The sequence below is a fragment of the Trichomycterus rosablanca genome, chromosome 2 (genome assembly GCF_030014385.1).
Source record: "Trichomycterus rosablanca isolate fTriRos1 chromosome 2, fTriRos1.hap1, whole genome shotgun sequence".
Taxonomy (NCBI): Eukaryota; Metazoa; Chordata; class Actinopteri; order Siluriformes; family Trichomycteridae; genus Trichomycterus; species Trichomycterus rosablanca.
The window spans coordinates 39808193-39826906 of NC_085989.1; the positions used below are offsets into that span (position 1 = coordinate 39808193).

An 18714-nucleotide genomic window follows, 5' to 3' on the forward strand; every position below is an offset into this window, starting at 1 on the left:
CGTCATTATCATGTCCAAATAAAATAGAACCATATTATTTACACCCGACACAATAAAATGGGCATCCTCCCAATGACCAGACAGGATTTCTGAGCAGTTGGCAGCAAAGAAACTCTGTAAACAAGGAAAGCTCCGAAGGGAAGAGGGCCATCAGGACTGGGTAACCCAAAAATCCCTGGCATACTACTTTATCAAGTGGTATGTTAAAATAGTAAGAAACTACTGTATATATATATATAACGATATATTGACGTCCGACACTATAATAAAGTAGCCTATGAACTATTTCCTAATTTTGTATTAAACAAAACGTCAAAATAGCGCTAACAAACGCGGATTGGGATGCGACTGTAGATCACTTCAGGAGTGGACCGTTACAATTTAAATTTAAATAAGAAGTAAGTAGCACGCGCGCGCACACCGTGTTTATTTATATCCGTCTGTCTTATTGTAAAGTAATAATGTTTTTATTCAGACTGACTCTCCCACTGTAAATATAAAGTAAATATAGAGCTCTGTTAGTTTAGCCCGGTAGAAATGTGATATAGAAGCGGTAAAGGTGCCAGTATAGAAGAAAGACGTGAAACTACATAAATAACTTTATAATCGTTTTAATCGCTTATATTAAATATGTATTTTGGCCTATACAAATAGGTATCCAGGAAGCAGTGTCGTTTCTTCCTTAGTAGGTGATAACCAAGGTGGGTAGTAGCCTAATCTTTTTTTTTTAAAGAAATATTCAATATATTTTTTAAATTTTAAATACATAATTTGACCACGCCTATAAGTGGAAGCAAATGCAATTTATTAATGTTAATTATTATTAATTCTTATTATTAACGTCTATAGCATACACGATTTTTAGGGGAAACATCAGGCAGTAATTGAGACTTTCAGAAGCTGAAGACTGTATTAGGACCAGTGTAAAAAGGGAGAAGTAAGTTCTTGTTATAGAAAATAAATAAACTAATTGCTTCCCTACTGAATGGGTGTAACGCGTGTTAGAAGTTACTTAAACGCAGGCGCAAAAGCTAACCGACTATTTCATTTACAATACCTGATGTTCTAAACCTTATTATTACCAACACAATAAACATTATTATTGTTGTTGTTATTATTATTATTGTTGTTGTATTGTTAAACCTAACATCGTACTTGTATTTCCTTTTTGTTTCATGCTCATCCAATAAAATAATTGTAATTTTATTATGAATAAAAACGTTACAAACACATTTTTCTCAATCCAGCCTTAAGTCAGATTTTGTCTGTTTTTTTTTTTAAAACAGTGAATGTTATAACCAGACAGCCGCCTGCTATTTTTTCCTTTAGTCGCAGATCTGGAGCTGCATTAACGGCCCGAAGACTCGGCAACAAAAACATCTGTTACAAGCAAAATGGACTTGCTTGCCTTTTTTTTCTTTCGTTTAATATTAATTACACATATTTTTAAAAATACATTTAAGTATTTTTTATTTTAATTCCCTGATAAAACTAAAGAAATTTTTCTTGATAATTTTTAAACAATAAACACGTATTTACATTAAAATTTTACTTGGTTTGTGAATTTTGGTGTTTAAAATAATATATCTAAATAAAAAATAGATGACAGTTTCCAAATTTGGAGATTAGTAAACGTAAATTCCATGTAAAGTGCTATGTTGCATTTTAAAAATATATCACAAATATATTTTTATAATAAAAAAACGAATACTTTTTTAGACTCAATATGAACAGTTGCCACAAATAAAGGCACATATTGCTCAGAATCTAATAATATATAGCTTGAGGGCATTATGTTAGATGTGGCTTAATTTAATTTAAAAGATAAATCATCTAAAAAAAATTTATGTGAACATTAGCTTCGATTTATGGATTTTTTAATGACAGTGCTACTATTTCTACAAATCAAACAAACGGCTTGAAGTAAATAAAGTTAAGTTGGAAAACATAAACCTTCATTGTGCTACAAATGTATTAAATTAAAAAGAACTAAACTTAAAAATGTACAAGCCTTTTTAGACTTAGATTTTCAGACGCAGTTTTGTCTAAAAAACGTTATAATGTGTTAAATTGTCTAATTACATTGAACCAAGATTACAGAATTTTTGTTTTATATTTTTATGGTAGACTATTCTTCATATTTAGTTTTTAGATTGGCGCTTGTCAGGGTAACCCGTTAATTCTGAATTCTTGTTTGAATGCAAATGAAAAATAACAACCAGTTGAAAACTATGACGGGTCATCTGTCATTAGATTGTTTGCATTTTATTGTCTGATTACACTGACCTAAATCTGCATGATTTAAATTCCAAAAGAAGTCAATTTATAAACATTTTTGTTCGGTTTTATACAGATCATATACCGACTTACGTAATGATTGATAATTTTTAGTTTTTGTAGGTATTCCAAGTTGTTTTTAATAACGTCCGTTCATCCTGTACAAACAATAACACAAACAGTCAGCGGTAAATCGTTTAGGTGGATTTGCCATCACCACGGCCACTTCTAGAAAGAGAAAATGTAATAAAGTCCATCTGACAGAATGGCTATTTAGCAGAAGGCGTTTGTCGGTTAAGTAAACAGACGATATTTTAAATCATCATCATTATTATAATCCAGGTCATAAAATAATAACACAGTATATTTCCAGATTTAAATCTAGTTCAGTTAGTGTTGGATTAAAATTATATTAACTTACTTGATGTTTTACATAAATACGATTAATTGCCCAAATGAACTGGAATATAAAATAATGATGCAGGTTTGGTCATATGGAAATAATGTACTTCTTTAAATTTAAAGCATTAAATGTTGCGTTATATGGTGTAAATACCACCAACCAAGAATCATCATTACTGGAAATTTTGCAGTAATAAAAAATACATTGAATATTCAGAATAGCCAATCAGAAAAAAATGAGGGGTTAAGGAGTTAGCAAAGCGTCCACAACCAAGTCAAATGACATTAAGTTAAACTGCATTAAGTAAAATAACATTTTGAAGTTTAATAAACAGATGTAGTGTTAAATTTGTCATCTATAACACCGAATTGTGCTGAAGTTCGATTAAAGTTTATTCTACCTTATTAAAACATCCCAGCAAACATTACTATGATGTCACATTGTGAATTTCCCTACTGTGGGACGAATAAAGGATTATCTTATCTTACACCATTGGTGTAATACGCTGCTATTTTTAACATTTGCAACGTTGTATGTATGTAGTTGTTTATGGGTTTTAATCATGTTCTGCAATTGTATATACAGTGGTAACCATCTAACAACTGTCTGCCAACATATCAGGCTGCTTTGCTTCTTTAGCTCAACATTGTAAAAACATTATGCTTATTTCTTTTTGTTACCTGTTATTTTGTTATTAATTTGTCAGTAATTTTAGTTTATCGTTGGTGCATTTTATTCAATAACAGGTAAAGAAATAAATGTAACAGAGAATATGTGGAATGTTAGTACCCACCTGTCCGACATACTTATATCATTACTTATAACAATCTCTACTTAACTATAACATAAAATGTTTTCTAATAGCCTAACAGCTCAATAAAAACATTGTTATATTTAATAACATTACAATGACAAATTGATTATAACGTTTCAATTGATTTTAATAGCTTTTAACTTGAAATAAATGACAGACAAATCTGCCAAACTGTAAAATTTACATTTAACATGCTGATTTAAAAATACTGGAATTTACCATACAGGTGAACACAGAGTTAAAAGTAAAGCAGAAAAGGTTGTCAGAACGCCATTTTTGGTTAACGTTTGCACCAACATTAAAAACAACATAAATACAACCTTGCGCGGTGATTGTATATTTGCAAAGGTGCACATATGGTTTCAACCTAACCGAGTCAGTTAAGCAGAATGTGTCAGTTTAGCATCAGATGTCAGTTCTGGTAAGTTCTGCTATGTATGCTGCACGTACTGTGTGTGACAGTGTTGTTACCTGACGGTGAAACACACTCCTCCCGAGCTTTCTGTAGGTAACATCAAAACCACTGGGGATCAGGTTCTCTCCTGATGATGAGGATGATGACTGTGGTGAAGATGAGGAACAACGGTGGCGGGTTCAACTCCACACACTGACACCAAATATGGCTGAACGGGAGTTGTAGGTAAATCCCACACTCCTCTGTCCAAGAGTCGAGATCCACAATGGAGACAGAGACAGCTGGAGGTGCTCATATATCTCTCCTCCCTCTACTCTTACTCTCTCTCACTCTCTCTCTCCCTCCCTCTCTCTCTCTCTCTCTCCCTTTCTCACCCATGCAATTTCTTCTTTACTCACTTATGGCTTTTAGAACACATTTGTAATAACAATAATAATAATAATACGTTTAATGTATATAGCACCAGCATTAGGAGATATTTTTATCTAAAGCAAATGACATTTGTGACTGAGTACAATGCAGACAATTGATGGATAAGGACCTTGCTCAGTGGCAACAGTGGCATCTTGGTGGTGGGACTTTATCCAGCAACCTTTCGATTACTTGTTCAGTACCTTAACCAATGAGCTTCTATTGCCCTCAATTGCTTGGATTGGACTCAATCACCCCCTTCCCCCCCACACACTCACTCCATAAAATCAGTGAAATGTACTTGAATTATTTGGCTTAGATGCCAGACCGTGCCCCTAAGTACAAAACAAGGTCCATAAAACATGGTTTGGAAAAACAGGTGTGGAGGACTTCCAGTAGTCTGTGCAGAGCCCTGCCATAATGCTTTGTACACCTTTGGGATGAAATGGAATGTTGATTGTGAGTCAGGTCTTCTCACCCAGAATTAGTGCCTGACCTGACAAATGCTTGACTAAATGGGTGCAAATATTTTTGGAAAGTCTTCTCAAAAGAGTGGAGGCAGTTACGGACAAAAAGGTGCCGGAAATACTCCATACTAATGCCCATGGTTTTCAAATGGGATGTCCAACAGGTACTATGCCTTCATCGTAGCTTTGTCCAGTTCACTCTCTACCTCACTCTGCCTTTCCCTTCTCCTCTCTCCAGCTCACTCTCTACCTAACTCTGCCTTCCTCTCTCCTCTCTCCAGCTCACTTTTTACCTCATACTGCCTTTCCTTTCTCCTCTCTCCAGCTCACTCTCTACCTCACTCTGCCTTTCTTTCTCCTCTCTCCAGCTCACTCTCTACCTCACTCTGCCTTCCTCTCTCCTCTCTCCAGCTCACTCTCTACCTCACTCTGCCTTCCTCTCTTATCTCTCCAGCTCACTCTCTACCTCACTGTGCCTTTCCTTTCTCCTCTCTCCAGCTCACTCTCTACCTCACTCTGCCTTCCTCTCTCCTCTCTCCAGCTCACTTTTTGCCTCATACTGCCTTTCCTTTCTCCTCTCTCCAGCTCACTCTCTACCTCACTCTGCCTTTCTTTCTCCTCTCTCCAGCTCACTCTCTACCTCACTCTGCCTTCCTCTCTCCTCTCTCCAGCTCACTCTCTACCTCACTCTGCCTTCCTCTCTTATCTCTCCAGCTCACTCTCTACCTCACTCTGCCTTCCTCTCTCCTCTCTCCAGCTCACTTTTTACCTCATACTGCCTTTCCTTTCTCCTCTCTCCAGCTCACTCTCTACCTCACTCTGCCTCCCTCTCTCCTCTCTCCAACTCACTCTCTACCTCACTCTGCCTTCCTCTCTCCAGCTCACTTTTTACCTCATACTGCCTTTCCTTTCTCCTCTCTCCAGCTCACTCTCTACCTCACTCTGCCTTCCTCTCTCCTCTCTCAAGCTCACTTTCTACCTCATACTGCCTTTCCTTTCTCCTCTCTCCAGCTCACTCTCTACCTCACTCTGCCTTCCTCTCTCCTCTCTCCAGCTCATTTTCTACCTCATACTGCCTTTCCTTTCTCCTCTCTCCAGCTCACTCTCTACCTCACTCTGCCTTCCTCTCTCCTCTCTCCAGCTCACTCTCTACCTCACTGCCTTCCTCTCTTATCTCTCCAACTCACTTTTTACCTTACCACCTTTCTTTCTCATCTCTCCAACTCACTCTCTGTCTGACTGCCCTTTTCTCATCTCTCCAACTCACTATCTACCACACACTGCCTTCCTTTCTCCTCTCTGTAGCTCACTCTCTACCTGACTATGCCTTTTTCTCATTTTCTAGCTCACTCTGTACCTGACTTTGCCTTCCTTTCTCATATTTCCAGCTCACTCTCTACCTCACACTGCCTTCCTTTATCCCCTCTCCAGCTCACTTTCTACCTCATACTGCCTTTCCTTTCTCCTCTCTCCAGCTCACTCTCTACCTCACTCTGCCTTCCTTTCTCCTCTCTCCAGCTCACTTTCTACCTCATACTGCCTTTCCTTTCTCCTCTCTCCAGCTCACTCTCTACCTCACACTGCCTTTTTTATCCTCTCTCCAGCTCACTCTCTACCTCACTCTGCCTTCCTCTCTTACCTCTCCAACTCACTTTTTACCTCATACTGCCTTCCTCTGTTCTCTCTCAAACTCACTCTTTACCTTACTCTGCCTTCCTCTTTTATCTCTTCAACTCACTCTCTACCCCACATTGCCTTCCTTTCTCCTCTCTCTAGCTCACTCTGTCAACTCACTTTCTACCTCACACTGCCACCTCTCTCCAGCTCACTTTCTACCTGCCAGTTCAATTTCTCCTCACCCAGCCACACTCGTTCTCTCTAGCTCATACTATCTTATGATTTCTTTTTTTCTGTAGCAACTTTACTCTTTCTCCCTCAGTTTTGAATTTCTGAATTTCTTCTTGTCTTTCTACTTCTCTCTTTTCGTACCTATTTATAATGCACTCTCTCTGCTCTCTCTCATCCTCACTCTCTCTTCCAGTCTCTTATTGCCCATCTTAACATAATCTCTTCTCTTTTTTGCTATTCTGTTTTTTCTTTCATATTGCACATTTATCTTCTCCTTGATGTGCCTCTTTCTTTTTCATCACTTTCCTTCTTCTACCACCTTCATCCCTAGCTTCTATGTATTTCAACCCAGTTATTTTTTCATTTTCATTCCTTTTCTGCCTCTCTTCTTATTATCTTGTCTTCTGTTCGTTCTTCCATTATTCTTGCCTTCCTGGTCTCTCTTTCTCATAGTTCCCACCCTCCTCAAACCTTACTAATAGTTGAAAGATTCCGAACGCCCCCATTAACTATATTTTCTGTATTTGTGGTCACTCTTTCCCTTTCCATCTTCTACCATCTTCATCCCTAGCTTCTCTGTATTTCAACCCAGTTATTTTCTCATTTTCATTCCTTTTCTGCCTCTCTTGTTATTATCTTGTCTTTTTTTCCATCTTTCATTATTCTTTCTTTCCTGGTCTCTCCTTCTCATAGTTCCCACCCTCTTTCTACCTTACTAATATTTGATTCCTAACACCCCCATTAACTATATTTTCTGTATTTGTGGTCACTCTCTTCCTTTCCTTCTTCTATCTTCCTTTTGCCTTAATCTGTGTCTTTTCTCTCTTGTGTAGCCTCGTGGCACAACACAGCAGGATAGATCTTGGGGACCTGTCTTCAATCAGCACCTCTTGTCAACCTGTAAGGAGTTTGGTATGTTCTTACTATGTCTACATGGGTTCCCATTCATCTCTCAAGACATGCAGAAAGTGGATTTGCTACTTTAAACCGCAGATAGGTGTAAGTCAGCATGAATGAGTGTGATGCCCTGTGATGAATCTTCATTTGATCCATTTTATTCCTGTCTTGTGCTCAGTGACACAGATGGTGCTGGACTTGGTGGTGGTGCAACCCTGACCAGAATAAAGCACTTAAACAAATGGCTTGACTTTCTCTTCTTTTTCTTATCTAGATGAATCTTTATCATTCATTGTAATTAAATTCACATTGATCTTACTTTTCTTTCTATTTTTTCTTGTTTTGCCCCTATACGTGTATCTCTCTTATTTCTCTCTGCTTGACCTTTATCTAACCTTTTATATATTTTTTTTCTTCTCTCTCTAATTCTCCTCTCTTTCTTATGCTTTTTCTCATTTTTAACGTGACTCTGGAATCCTAGCGGGACAAGATCTCAGTCTCTCATATCTCATATCTTGATCAACTGACCACAAAACACAGACTGTCAAGGGAGAGTTGCCTGCAGACAACAACTTTAAATCAATACATTTCCTCACTTCTGATTACAGTCTTTCAGTTTCAAGCTATTGGTTTTGGACCTTTGTTCCCAAACAAGTTTATTTACACATGCCATCATATTATCTGAATAGAGTTGACCAGACATAGTTATTACAGCTACTGTTGGCATGGTGTGGATGTTCTACACTGAAGTTATGAGAGCTTCATTATTACATCAGGGGCTGTGGCAGTTCAGTTTAGTCCTGTACTAAAGGTTGTAGGTTCAAATACCAGGAGTGCCAGACACTCACGGTTGGTCACTACCTTTAAAAGCTCAGTGGACTGAGTATTTCCTGTTTAATATGGTCATTAGGAAAGCTTTGTAATCAAATGTATTGCTAATGTTTTCTAGATAGTTAGCTAAAATTTGTGTCAGTTCCTAACACATTACTCACCTGACCATAAACTCATCCTATGTCATCCTAATTAATCATCCTATGTCAAAACTAAGACATTTATGTAAATTATGATAAGGAGGTTCACAAGTACATCACAAGCAGTTCACAAGAAATTTTGGTCAGGCACTGATGTTGGATGAGAAGGCCTGGCTTGCAATCACTGTTACAATTTATCCAAAAGGTGTTTGTTGGGGTTGAAGTCAGGGCTTTGAGCAGGCTAACAGAGTTTCTCAGCAGCACTCCATGTCTTCATTGACCTTACTTCATACGCAGGGCCAGATTTATGCTAGGACATGGAAAAAAAACTGTTGTGTTTAAATACACAAAATATTTATGTTATGACAAAATGTGTGAGTGATTTGGGCCTTGTTTAAAAACCCAACAGTTGAAGCTTCATATAGGTTTTAGTTGGTTTCATGTGTCTTGGAGGAAGCACATATACTGGCCCCAACATTTTTTTATTGGTAGCTGTTGGAGATAAATTATATCTATATCTGTAACTGTTGGAGATAAAATATATCTGCATATAATTAATATATCTTTTATTAATATACTAATATATAAGTACTTTCATTTTGATGTTTGCACAGCATGTTCATATCAATCATGTCTGTGTAGGTGCTCAACCAGCCAATAGCATCGCTGCAGATTTTAACCTTGGTCCCCAGTGGTAGTGGGTTAGAGTAATATACATTTACATTTACATTTTCAGCATTTAGCAGACGCCTTTATCCAAAGCGACTTACATTACAGTTACAGTATACAGTCTAAGCAATTGAGGGTTAAGGGCCTTGCTCAAGGGCCCAACAGCAGCAACCTGGCAGTAGTGGGGCTTGAACCAGCAACCCTCTGATCACTGGTCCAGTACCTTAACCACTAGGCTACAGCTGGCCCACAGCAATATACTGCTGTGCCAGCTGATTGTCTTCCTGACATAGTCATAACAAAATAATCTGGAACATACTAAATGCAAACTAAATGCAGCAAAAGATTCAACAACACACTCTCATTTTCACCTAATAAATAAATAGTAGTCAAATGTGTTAATTATAATAATTCGCTTTCAACATACAATAAGCCATTACAACCCAATGAATTACTTTTTCACTTAAAATATGAGTAATGCTGTAAATGCAGTTTTTTTTTAATGAGTTTACAGTTGTATGTAAAAGCTTAAAGTAAAATGTAAACACTACTTTAAAAATACCATTTAAATTCTTTCTGCAAAAGAAATCTTCATTCAAAAAAGCATGTGCAAAAATGTGAACATTCTACTAAGCCAATGCCTAACACATCCCCGTTTGGCAAATGACACAGCATGCATTTACACATGCTTTTTGTTTAAGCCCTATTTGAACCCTCTTTCCCGTACATAATGCTTCTAATTTAAGATATTCTTTGTTTACAGTTCAATGTTTTAGCATTAGTTACTTGGCTGAAGTGCCAGTTGATTCTGGAATTAAAGTATAATTCATATAACCCATTCATCCATCTACCTGTGTAGTATTTCCTGTGCCACTGGCTGCCACACAATCCCAAAATAAAATTGATCCAGTCCTACAATAGGCAAGCAGTTTGGTGTGAATAAATCAACTGTGGGAGCAATTGTAAGAAAATGGAAGACATACAAGACCATTGATAATCTCCCTCGATCCCGTGGGGTCAAAATGATCATGAGAACGGTGAGCAAAATATCCCAGAACTACACGGAGGGACCTGATGAATGACCTGCAGAGAGCTGGGGCCAAAGTAACAAGGCTACCATCAGTAACACACTACGCCGAGAGGGACTCAAATCCTGCAGTGTCCCCCTGCTTAAGCCAGTACATGTCCAGGCCCGTCTGAAGTTTGCCAGAGAGCTTATGGATGATCCAGAAGAGGATTAGGAGAATATCATGTGGTCAGATGAAACCAAAATGGAACTTTTTGGTAAAAACTCAACTCGTCGTGTTTGGAGGAAGAAGAATGCTGAGTTACACCATATCTACTGTGAAGCATGGGGGTGGAAACATCATGCTTTGGGGCTGTTTTTCTGCAAAGAGGACAGGACGACGAGATTTTAGCCAAAACCTCCTTCCATCAGTGAGAGCATTGAAGATGGAACGTGGCTGGGTCTTCCAGCATGACAATGATCCCAAACACACCGCTCGGGCAACAAAGGAGTGGCTCCGTAAAAAGCATTTGAAGGTCCTGGAGTGGCCTAGCCAGTCTCCAGACCTCAACCCCAGAGAAAATTTGTGGAGTCCGTGTAGCCCAGCAACAGCCCCAAAACATCACTGCTCTAGAGGAGATCTGCATGGAGGAATGGGCCAAAATACCAGCTACAGTGTGTGCAAACCTGGTGAAGACTTACAGGAAACGCTTCACCTCTGTCATTGCCAACAAAGGTTATGTTACAAAGTATTGAGTTGAACTTTTGTTATTGACCAAATACTTATTTTCCACCATAATTTACAAAAAAAATTCTTTAAAAATCCTACAATGTGATTTCCTGGATTTTTTTTTCTCATTTTGTCTCTCATAGTTGAAGTGTACCTATGATGAAAATTACAGACCTCTCTCATCTTTCTAAGTAGGAGAACTTGCACAATCAGTGGCTGACTAAATACTTTTTGGCCCCACTGTATATTCTCATTGTAATTTCCTGCTTTGTAAAAACCTGTAAGCTTTATTTTCATATCCCTGCTTTGAGGAGCCCTATTGTTGTTAACACAGAGATTCAAGAGTTAGAAGAATAATTGGGTTTTGTTATTGTCATCAGATATCAGCTGACACATCCTAACAATTCTTAATTTGACCAATAAGCTTAATTAAAGTTTTAAAACTTTATAAATGGAAGGATGTGTATGGTCAAATTTAAATAGTTGTGCATTAAGATTAGCCTGGTGTTAGGCTAGGTGTGCTTTGCAAACAACGACAACTGTACCTTTAACCTGCTTTATGTGCTTTAACAAATCCTGACTGTTACAATGTTTTACCAGTGTTATTGACCTCAGTTTTAGTCTTACACAGATTTATGTATATCTATGTCATTTTTGATTATTTATCATGTTTACTGGCTGGCCAATATTCAATATTTACTGATAATCTATATCTGGATCCAGCGCATTTAAACGATAAGATACTTTTAAATGTAATGGCACATCTGCCCTCTAGTGGTAAACATTAATATCTTCTTTTTCAGTTTCATTTATTCATTCACTTCTTCAATGATTCATTTATTGTCTGATTTAAAACAGTTTTATCCTGATGGTACTGATAGATTGGGTGAAATAGTATGTTATTGATAATTGATAATGATTATTATCATTATTTCTTTTATCCATGAAACTATACTTCATTTATTCTGGTGAAAGTGGTAATTCTTGGATAGATAAATCTTAATTTTTTAACGTTGTGAAACAACATACATGGATATGTTTTAAGGTAAGTATGGCTTTGGGGTAGCATACATGCTGTTTTTAATAAACGTTAATAGGCATTAATTTATTAAATACTTTATTTGAAATAGACTTTTGTTATGTTAAAACAGATTGTGTAAATGATAGAATAAAATTATACACAGCAATTTGTCCAAGATCATCTGCTGTACCACCTATAGGGGTGTTTTGTGTGCCACAAGTACCACAAAACAAGTGATCATGTGGGAGCTGATGGTGCTATGGAAAGAGAACATGGAGGAAGCTCATGAGAGAAAGCTGGCCAAGGCTGGCGGGCTCTTTGCATGCCAATTGAGGTGGGCTGTCAGGGGTTTGCTGGGCACTCACTCTGTAAAGCTCTGTCAGGTCTAGGACTAACTGGAGCAGCGAAGTTAAGGGCCATTCGTTCCACCACAGAAGCCGCAGAGAAAGCCACACGGTGGCTTTCGATAAAGAGGGCAAGCTCGTGGACCGCTGCTGCTGGGGTGCAAATCGGGATTTGATCAACCCCGGATGGGTCACCTGGGCAAGGGGGTCTGATGTTGAAAGACCCAAAACCCCCTGTGACCCCAGGAACATCACTGATGATGCATCCCAGCGCATCCAAGAGATGTATCTTGCAACCTACCACTAGAGCCACTTGTTTAAAGCTAGGAAATGAAACATACATAAAAATATGCAAGTTTTAAACGATTTATTGCTGACATTTGCCTTGAATGTATAGTTATAAAAATATATTTGATATCACCCATGAATATCAGCATTTGTTTTTGTATTATGTTCTAAAATACAGCTAGAACGAATTTAACACAAAAGTCAACATAGCAATTTAACATACATTACACAAACCTTTATAAAAAACTGTACATGCTGAGCTGCACTTGATAATTTACACAAATAAAGCTAAGCATAATAAGTAAAAATCATATTCCAGTCAGTGCTCATACATAGTATATTAACTATGAGCCCACTTGAGTTCTGCACCATTCAGTCTCACACAAAATAGAGCTGTTCAACTTTCCCTAAGTTACTGCGTCTCAGTTTTAGTCCAGACAAAGCCACTTGGATGTTTCTGTCCATTGCAGGGGGTCTCTGGATCCATTTGGTCAACTCACCCTCATTTGGTGTGTTATTGGTTGTTCTTTTTATGAACCATATTGCCTCCTTTGTTCCTTATTTCCGTACTGATGACAACTTGAGAATTAGGATTGGACATAACAGATTCTGACAGGTGGACTGCTCTGTCCAGTTGGGTCCCTGGTTTAGATTCACATGTAGATGGATGAGCCTGAGAGGCGTAACTAGTACTGTCCAAGCTACCAGACTGTGACATGTTTATTTTTGGGGGTGTCTGTATAAGGATTTCTGTTGAGACACTGGAATTACAATATGCACTTTCTTCTAGAATTCCTATTTCACCCACAGTGACGTACTTGTTCCCCACTGGCTGGTAGTCTGCCATGTGCACCTTTGTTGTTGAATGCCTGAAATGCTTTACAGTCTGTCTGCTGAAATGACTCCTTTGAGTGGGCACATAAGCATCTAATTCATCCAAGTGATCTAGTGGAGCAGCCACTACATTTCTTATAGCCAGGACTGAGAAAGAAAGACAGAAATTACATGAAATAATAGCTGCTTAATCATTTTTATCAGTTTCTTTACTGTATTTCTCAGAAATAATGATAGTTTGTACATTTGGTATTAATTAATTGAGTAATTAATACATAAATTTACTCAGATACATTTATAACAAATATACTTAGATTAAAACATTAACATTAATATTCTTCTTTTATTATTATTATTATTATTATTTGTAGTAGTACTAAATACATTCATTTTTATCATAGCAATACTTTATCATAATAGTACTATTATAAATATACATTCTAAATTTATAAATTTACATAAGTAAAATGCAATAAAAATTATTATTTATTGAAAGCAATCTAAAGAGTAGCATTAGTGATTTTCTGATCATATTAACTTTGCATTATCAGTCTGGGTGCTAAGCCATAAAGAACTAAATTTGATGTTTATTTAAAACCATGTATTTATTATGTGTGTTTAAGGGCAGTCAGTGTAGATAAGCAAAGCAGTGGAGTTTATGAGAAGTAAATAGTTTACTGAATTAGAAAACTAAAGCATGAGAGCAGGAAGAATAGGCAGAACAATAAAGAACCACATGAAGCACATGGAACTAGTCAACTGCAGTCTAAGTAGTAAAATACTACTAACTAATAACTGTCTATCAGAAAATGTCTATCAGCGTCCTACCTGTCTGGTCATTGAATTTAGGGATCAGCTGGTCCACTGCCTCACCGAACGATGTTGTACCAGAAATATAACCCTCATTTGAGACTCGCTTGAATGTGCGACTCTGTTAAAATGATGCAAATTCTAAATAAGGGCTCAGACTACTGAGCTGTTAATAGGGATATACAGTAGTTGGGGAAGGTGGTTGCTTAGATTACTGGACTTCTGATTGTAAATTTGGGGGTTTAAGTCCCACCTGTGCAAACTGCTAGGGAGAAATTAGGGAGAAAATGGTGTTCCCCTTCGGCATTGAGACTAATAAGATAATACCATGGTAGTAATGTGATGTTCTGGTATGAGTGTATCAGGTGCAGCAGTGTTGCTGGGATTTTAAATACTGTTTGAACATACTGGCCTCTTCATTAGGATCACATGCCAGCATGTATCTTAATCTTCCTCTGGTCTTTTACCAGTGAACACTTTCTAATCACAGGACGATTAAAATCCCAACAACATTTCTGCACCTGCTACACTTATACAAGTACAACACATTATCATATAATCACCATGCTAGTGTCATTTCAGTGCTGAGAACCACACAAACAACATTCGGTCAGTGGGGGTCTCTTCATTTTGGGTTGTGTGTTTCACAGGTGAAGCCAAACCCACTGCAGCCTGGTTTATGATGAATTTGTTATTTAGAAGAATAGATGACTTTCATTTATTCATTTCAAGTGCTTCCTTCTGGTCAGGGTCAAGATGGATTTGGTGGCACTTGGGAACACCTGGTTCAAGACAGGAATACACTCTGGGTAGGGCACTAATCCACTGCAGGCCACACACACTTACAAACAGGGGGAACTTAGGAATCAGAAGGAAGAATAAGTAAATAGTACTCATAGATAGTGACTATATGATCAACCGCAGGTCCCCAGGATCCAGGCTGTTGTGAGGCTGTGCCAACATACTGCCCTTACTCTGCCATATTATAATATACGCTATTTATATACACGTGTGTGATGTAGGCTTTAGTGTGAACTAAGGGCTGTAAGGTTTTTGTACCGAGCCTCATTAATGGTGCAGTACTGGCATCCCTACTTGCATTCTGACTGTCTAGCACTAGCATAGACTTAATTCAGTACAAGCAGTTGCAGCAGCCAGGATCAAGCAAAAGCAGTGCACTCACACAACCATGCTGCCAACATGCTTAAGCAGGTAGAGAAAGAGGTCAAACCACTCAGCTCAGAACAGTTCAATGGAAGCAAATCAGAGCATAATAACCATCCACGTTAAATCAAATTTGAAACTGAAAGGTTCAGCAAAAAAAATAAAAAATAAAAAATGGTTCAGCAATGGTTTAGCAAAAAAAAGCAAAAATTTTCCACTTATCTCAAATTTAGTTGATTAACTAAGGTGCGTTTTGTCCAACATAACAGCTTGGACTTTGTATTTATTTAAAAATGAACGAAAAGTATGTATTTGTAAGCATAAATAAAAAAACTTTTCTCAAATTAATAGGCGAAAAGGATCTGCTTTGGATGAGTGAGTGAACCCAGAGATGGTGTGATGACCACTTTTTTTCCTAAGCAGTCCACACAAATGGAGCCATGCTTGGTGTGAGTTGGTGCTGTTGGCTTACTGCTTGTGTTTTGTTGGCCCCAGCTTGGGTTCCTTAGCTTGGGTATTTCTTCCGAGGGCTGGTTTGTTGGGGACAGCTGGGATGCACTGTCCCTGTTCTGTCCTTTTTTCCTTTGTGGGCTTGCGGAGGTGTTTTTAATTTTTTACTTAGTTTCCAATTATGTTGTCCACACCCCTTACTTTTAGTTAGTGCATTTAAGCCACAGTATTATTCTACCCTAGTTATACATCTGCAAATGAGTTCTATCTTCTTTTCTACCAGGTGTGTGCATATTAGCCTTGCCCTCTCCAGAATGAGTGTGCCCAGCATCGTTACATTTTCCTTAATGCCATGTAAAGTCTTTGTACTATTTAAAGAGAAGAAACCCAATCATGATGATCTCAAGAACACCATTCTCGTTGTAACGTATAGAGGTGGGGACATGAATGTAACCCTTCTTTCTTTGATTGTGACAAGCTGAATTTTTGAGTTCCACTTCCCCCAGCATTATTCCACCCACAACCTTAAAATATATTCCTTTCTTGAGTAATTTTACACAGACCTGACAGTTTAATCAGTACAAATAGAACAAAAATGACCATGTAGTTACTATTTACAGAACTGTATTTACCCCAGTTGGTTTTAAACAATGTCAATAACTGTTTAAAACACAATTTGTTGTGCTTTATACAAGAAGGAAATAGGGGGACTGAGTGTTTTACAACACACCCAATTTCTTTGCTGAACCCTTTAAGTCAAACTAAAATGTTAATTTTAGCAAGTGAACTGTCCTACCTCTAGAGACCGTGGCCGTTCTCGTGTGTTGGCTTCATGCTCATCAACAGTATCAGGCTCCTGTGCAGGTGAAGGTTTCTCACTTTGTCTCTGTACAGGGCTAAATATGTGATCGTAGTTGGAGATCATGAACTCTACCAAGAGAGCCTGGTAGCTGCTTTCCAGAAGAGCTATCATGGAAATATCACCAGACACCAGGGGGCGCAGAAGAGTAGGTCCAAACACAATACCCAGGTTCCCTGGGGACATCTTATTCTCGTCAAAACACTCGGATATCCTGAGGAGAAAGAGGAGAAATGCAGAGCCATGATAAAAGCACAGATATAACTGTATGTACAGTGTATAGTGGTATCAGTCTACAAAGAGGGTACAGTCAAACAACACCGTACATTCCAAAGTGTGTTTACCAAAACTAGGCTATCCTCTCTGTAGCTCTTGTAGCAGGTGATACAGAGGGGTCAAAAAGTATTTAGTCAGCCACTGATTGTGCAAGTTCTCCTACTTAGAAAGATGAGAGAGGTCTGTAATTTTCATCATAGGTACACTTCAACTATGAGAGACAAAATGAGAAAAAAAAATCCAGGAAATCACATTGTAGGATTTTTAAAGAATTTTTTTTGTAAATTATGGTGGAAAATAAGTATTTGGTCAATAACAAACAAGCAAGATTTCTGGCTCTCACAGACCTGTAACTTCTTCTTTAAGAAGCTCTTTTGTCCTCCACTCATTACCTGTATTAATGGCACCTGTTTGACCTCGTTATCTGTATAAAAGACACCTGTCCACAGCCTCAAACAGTCAGACTCCAAACTCAACCATGGCCAAGACTAAAGAGCTGTCGAAGGACACCAGGAAGAAAATTGTAGGCTGGGAAGAGTGAATCTACAATAGGCAAGCAGGTTGGTGTGAATAAATCAACTGTGGGAGCAATTGTAAGAAAATGGAAGACATACAAGACCATTGATAATCTCCCTTGGGGTCAAGATCTCATCCCGTGGGGTCAAAATGATCATGAGAACGGTGAGCAAAAATCCCAGAACTACACGGAGGGACCTGATGAATGACCTGCAGAGAGCTTGGACCAAAGTACAAAGGCTACCATCAGTAACACACTACGCCGAGAGGGACTCAAATCCTGCAGTGCCAGGTGTGTCCCCCTGCTTAAGCCAGTACATGTCCAGGCCCGTCTGAAGTTTGCCAGAGAGCATATGGATGATCCAGAAGAGGATTGGGAGAATATCATGTGGTCAGATGAAACCAAAATGGAACTTTTTGGTAAAAACTCAACTCGTCATGTTTGGAGGAAGAAGAAGAACCCAAGAACACCATACCTACTGTGAAGCATGGGGGTGGAAACATCATGCTTTGGGGCTGTTTTTCTGCAAAGGGGACAGGACGACTGATCCGTGTTAAGGGAAGAATGAACGGGGCCATGTATCGTGAGATTTTAAGCCAAAACCTCTTTCCATCAGTGAGAGCATTGAAGATGGAACATGGCTGGGTCTTCCAGCATGACAATGATCCCAAACACACCGCTCGGGCAACGAAGGAGTGGCTCCGTAAAAAGCATTTCAAGGTCCTGGAGTGGCCTAGCCAGTCTCCAGACCCCAACCCCATAGAAAATTTGTGGTGTCCGTGTAGCCCAGCAACAGCCCCAAAACATCACTGCTCTAGAGGAGATCTGCATGGAGGAATGGGCCAAAATACCAGCTACAGTGTGTGCAAACCTGGTGAAGACTTACAGGAAATGTTTGAACAACAAAGGTTATGTTACAAAGTATTGAGTTGAACTTTTGTTATTGACCAAATACTTATTTTCCACCATAATTTACAAATAAATTCTTTTTTCTCATTTTGTCTCTCATAGTTGAAGTGTACCTATGATGAAAATTACAGACCTCTCTCATCTTTCTAAGTAGGAGAACCTGCACAATCAGTGGCTGACTAAATACTTTTTGACACACTGTATCAAACCTTTAATGCTACAGCCATATAAGACAATAAATAACTGCTAGATTGTAATAACCAAGTAGTTTTTAACAAGCTGGCATTTGTCCTCATATATTTATATCAGTCTCGATTCATTAGACCTAGTAGGT

At 38.2% G+C, this 18714-nt stretch overlaps 1 protein-coding gene and 1 long non-coding RNA gene across 2 annotated transcripts in view; one reads left to right on the top strand and one right to left on the bottom strand.

Annotated features, from left to right (window-relative positions):
- The first annotated feature begins 132 nt into the window (after positions 1–132).
- LOC134309193 (uncharacterized) lies at positions 133–7788 on the top strand. The gene is made up of 3 exons (XR_010011010.1): positions 133–211; positions 3993–4134; positions 7469–7788. It is a non-coding gene; the product is annotated as an uncharacterized LOC134309193 (long non-coding RNA).
- A 4908-nt stretch (positions 7789–12696) lies between these two features.
- gmip (GEM interacting protein) overlaps positions 12697–18714 on the bottom strand; it is a 32487-nt gene continuing 26469 nt past the window's right edge. Inside the window, exons 19-22 of the mRNA XM_062986347.1 lie at positions 16616–16892; positions 14224–14326; positions 13366–13542; positions 12697–13118 (exon numbers count right to left, since the gene is read on the bottom strand). Coding sequence (XP_062842417.1) covers positions 12940–13118; positions 13366–13542; positions 14224–14326; positions 16616–16892 — 736 coding nt within the window. The 3' untranslated portion in view covers positions 12697–12939. The remainder of the gene's footprint in view (positions 13119–13365; positions 13543–14223; positions 14327–16615; positions 16893–18714) is intronic.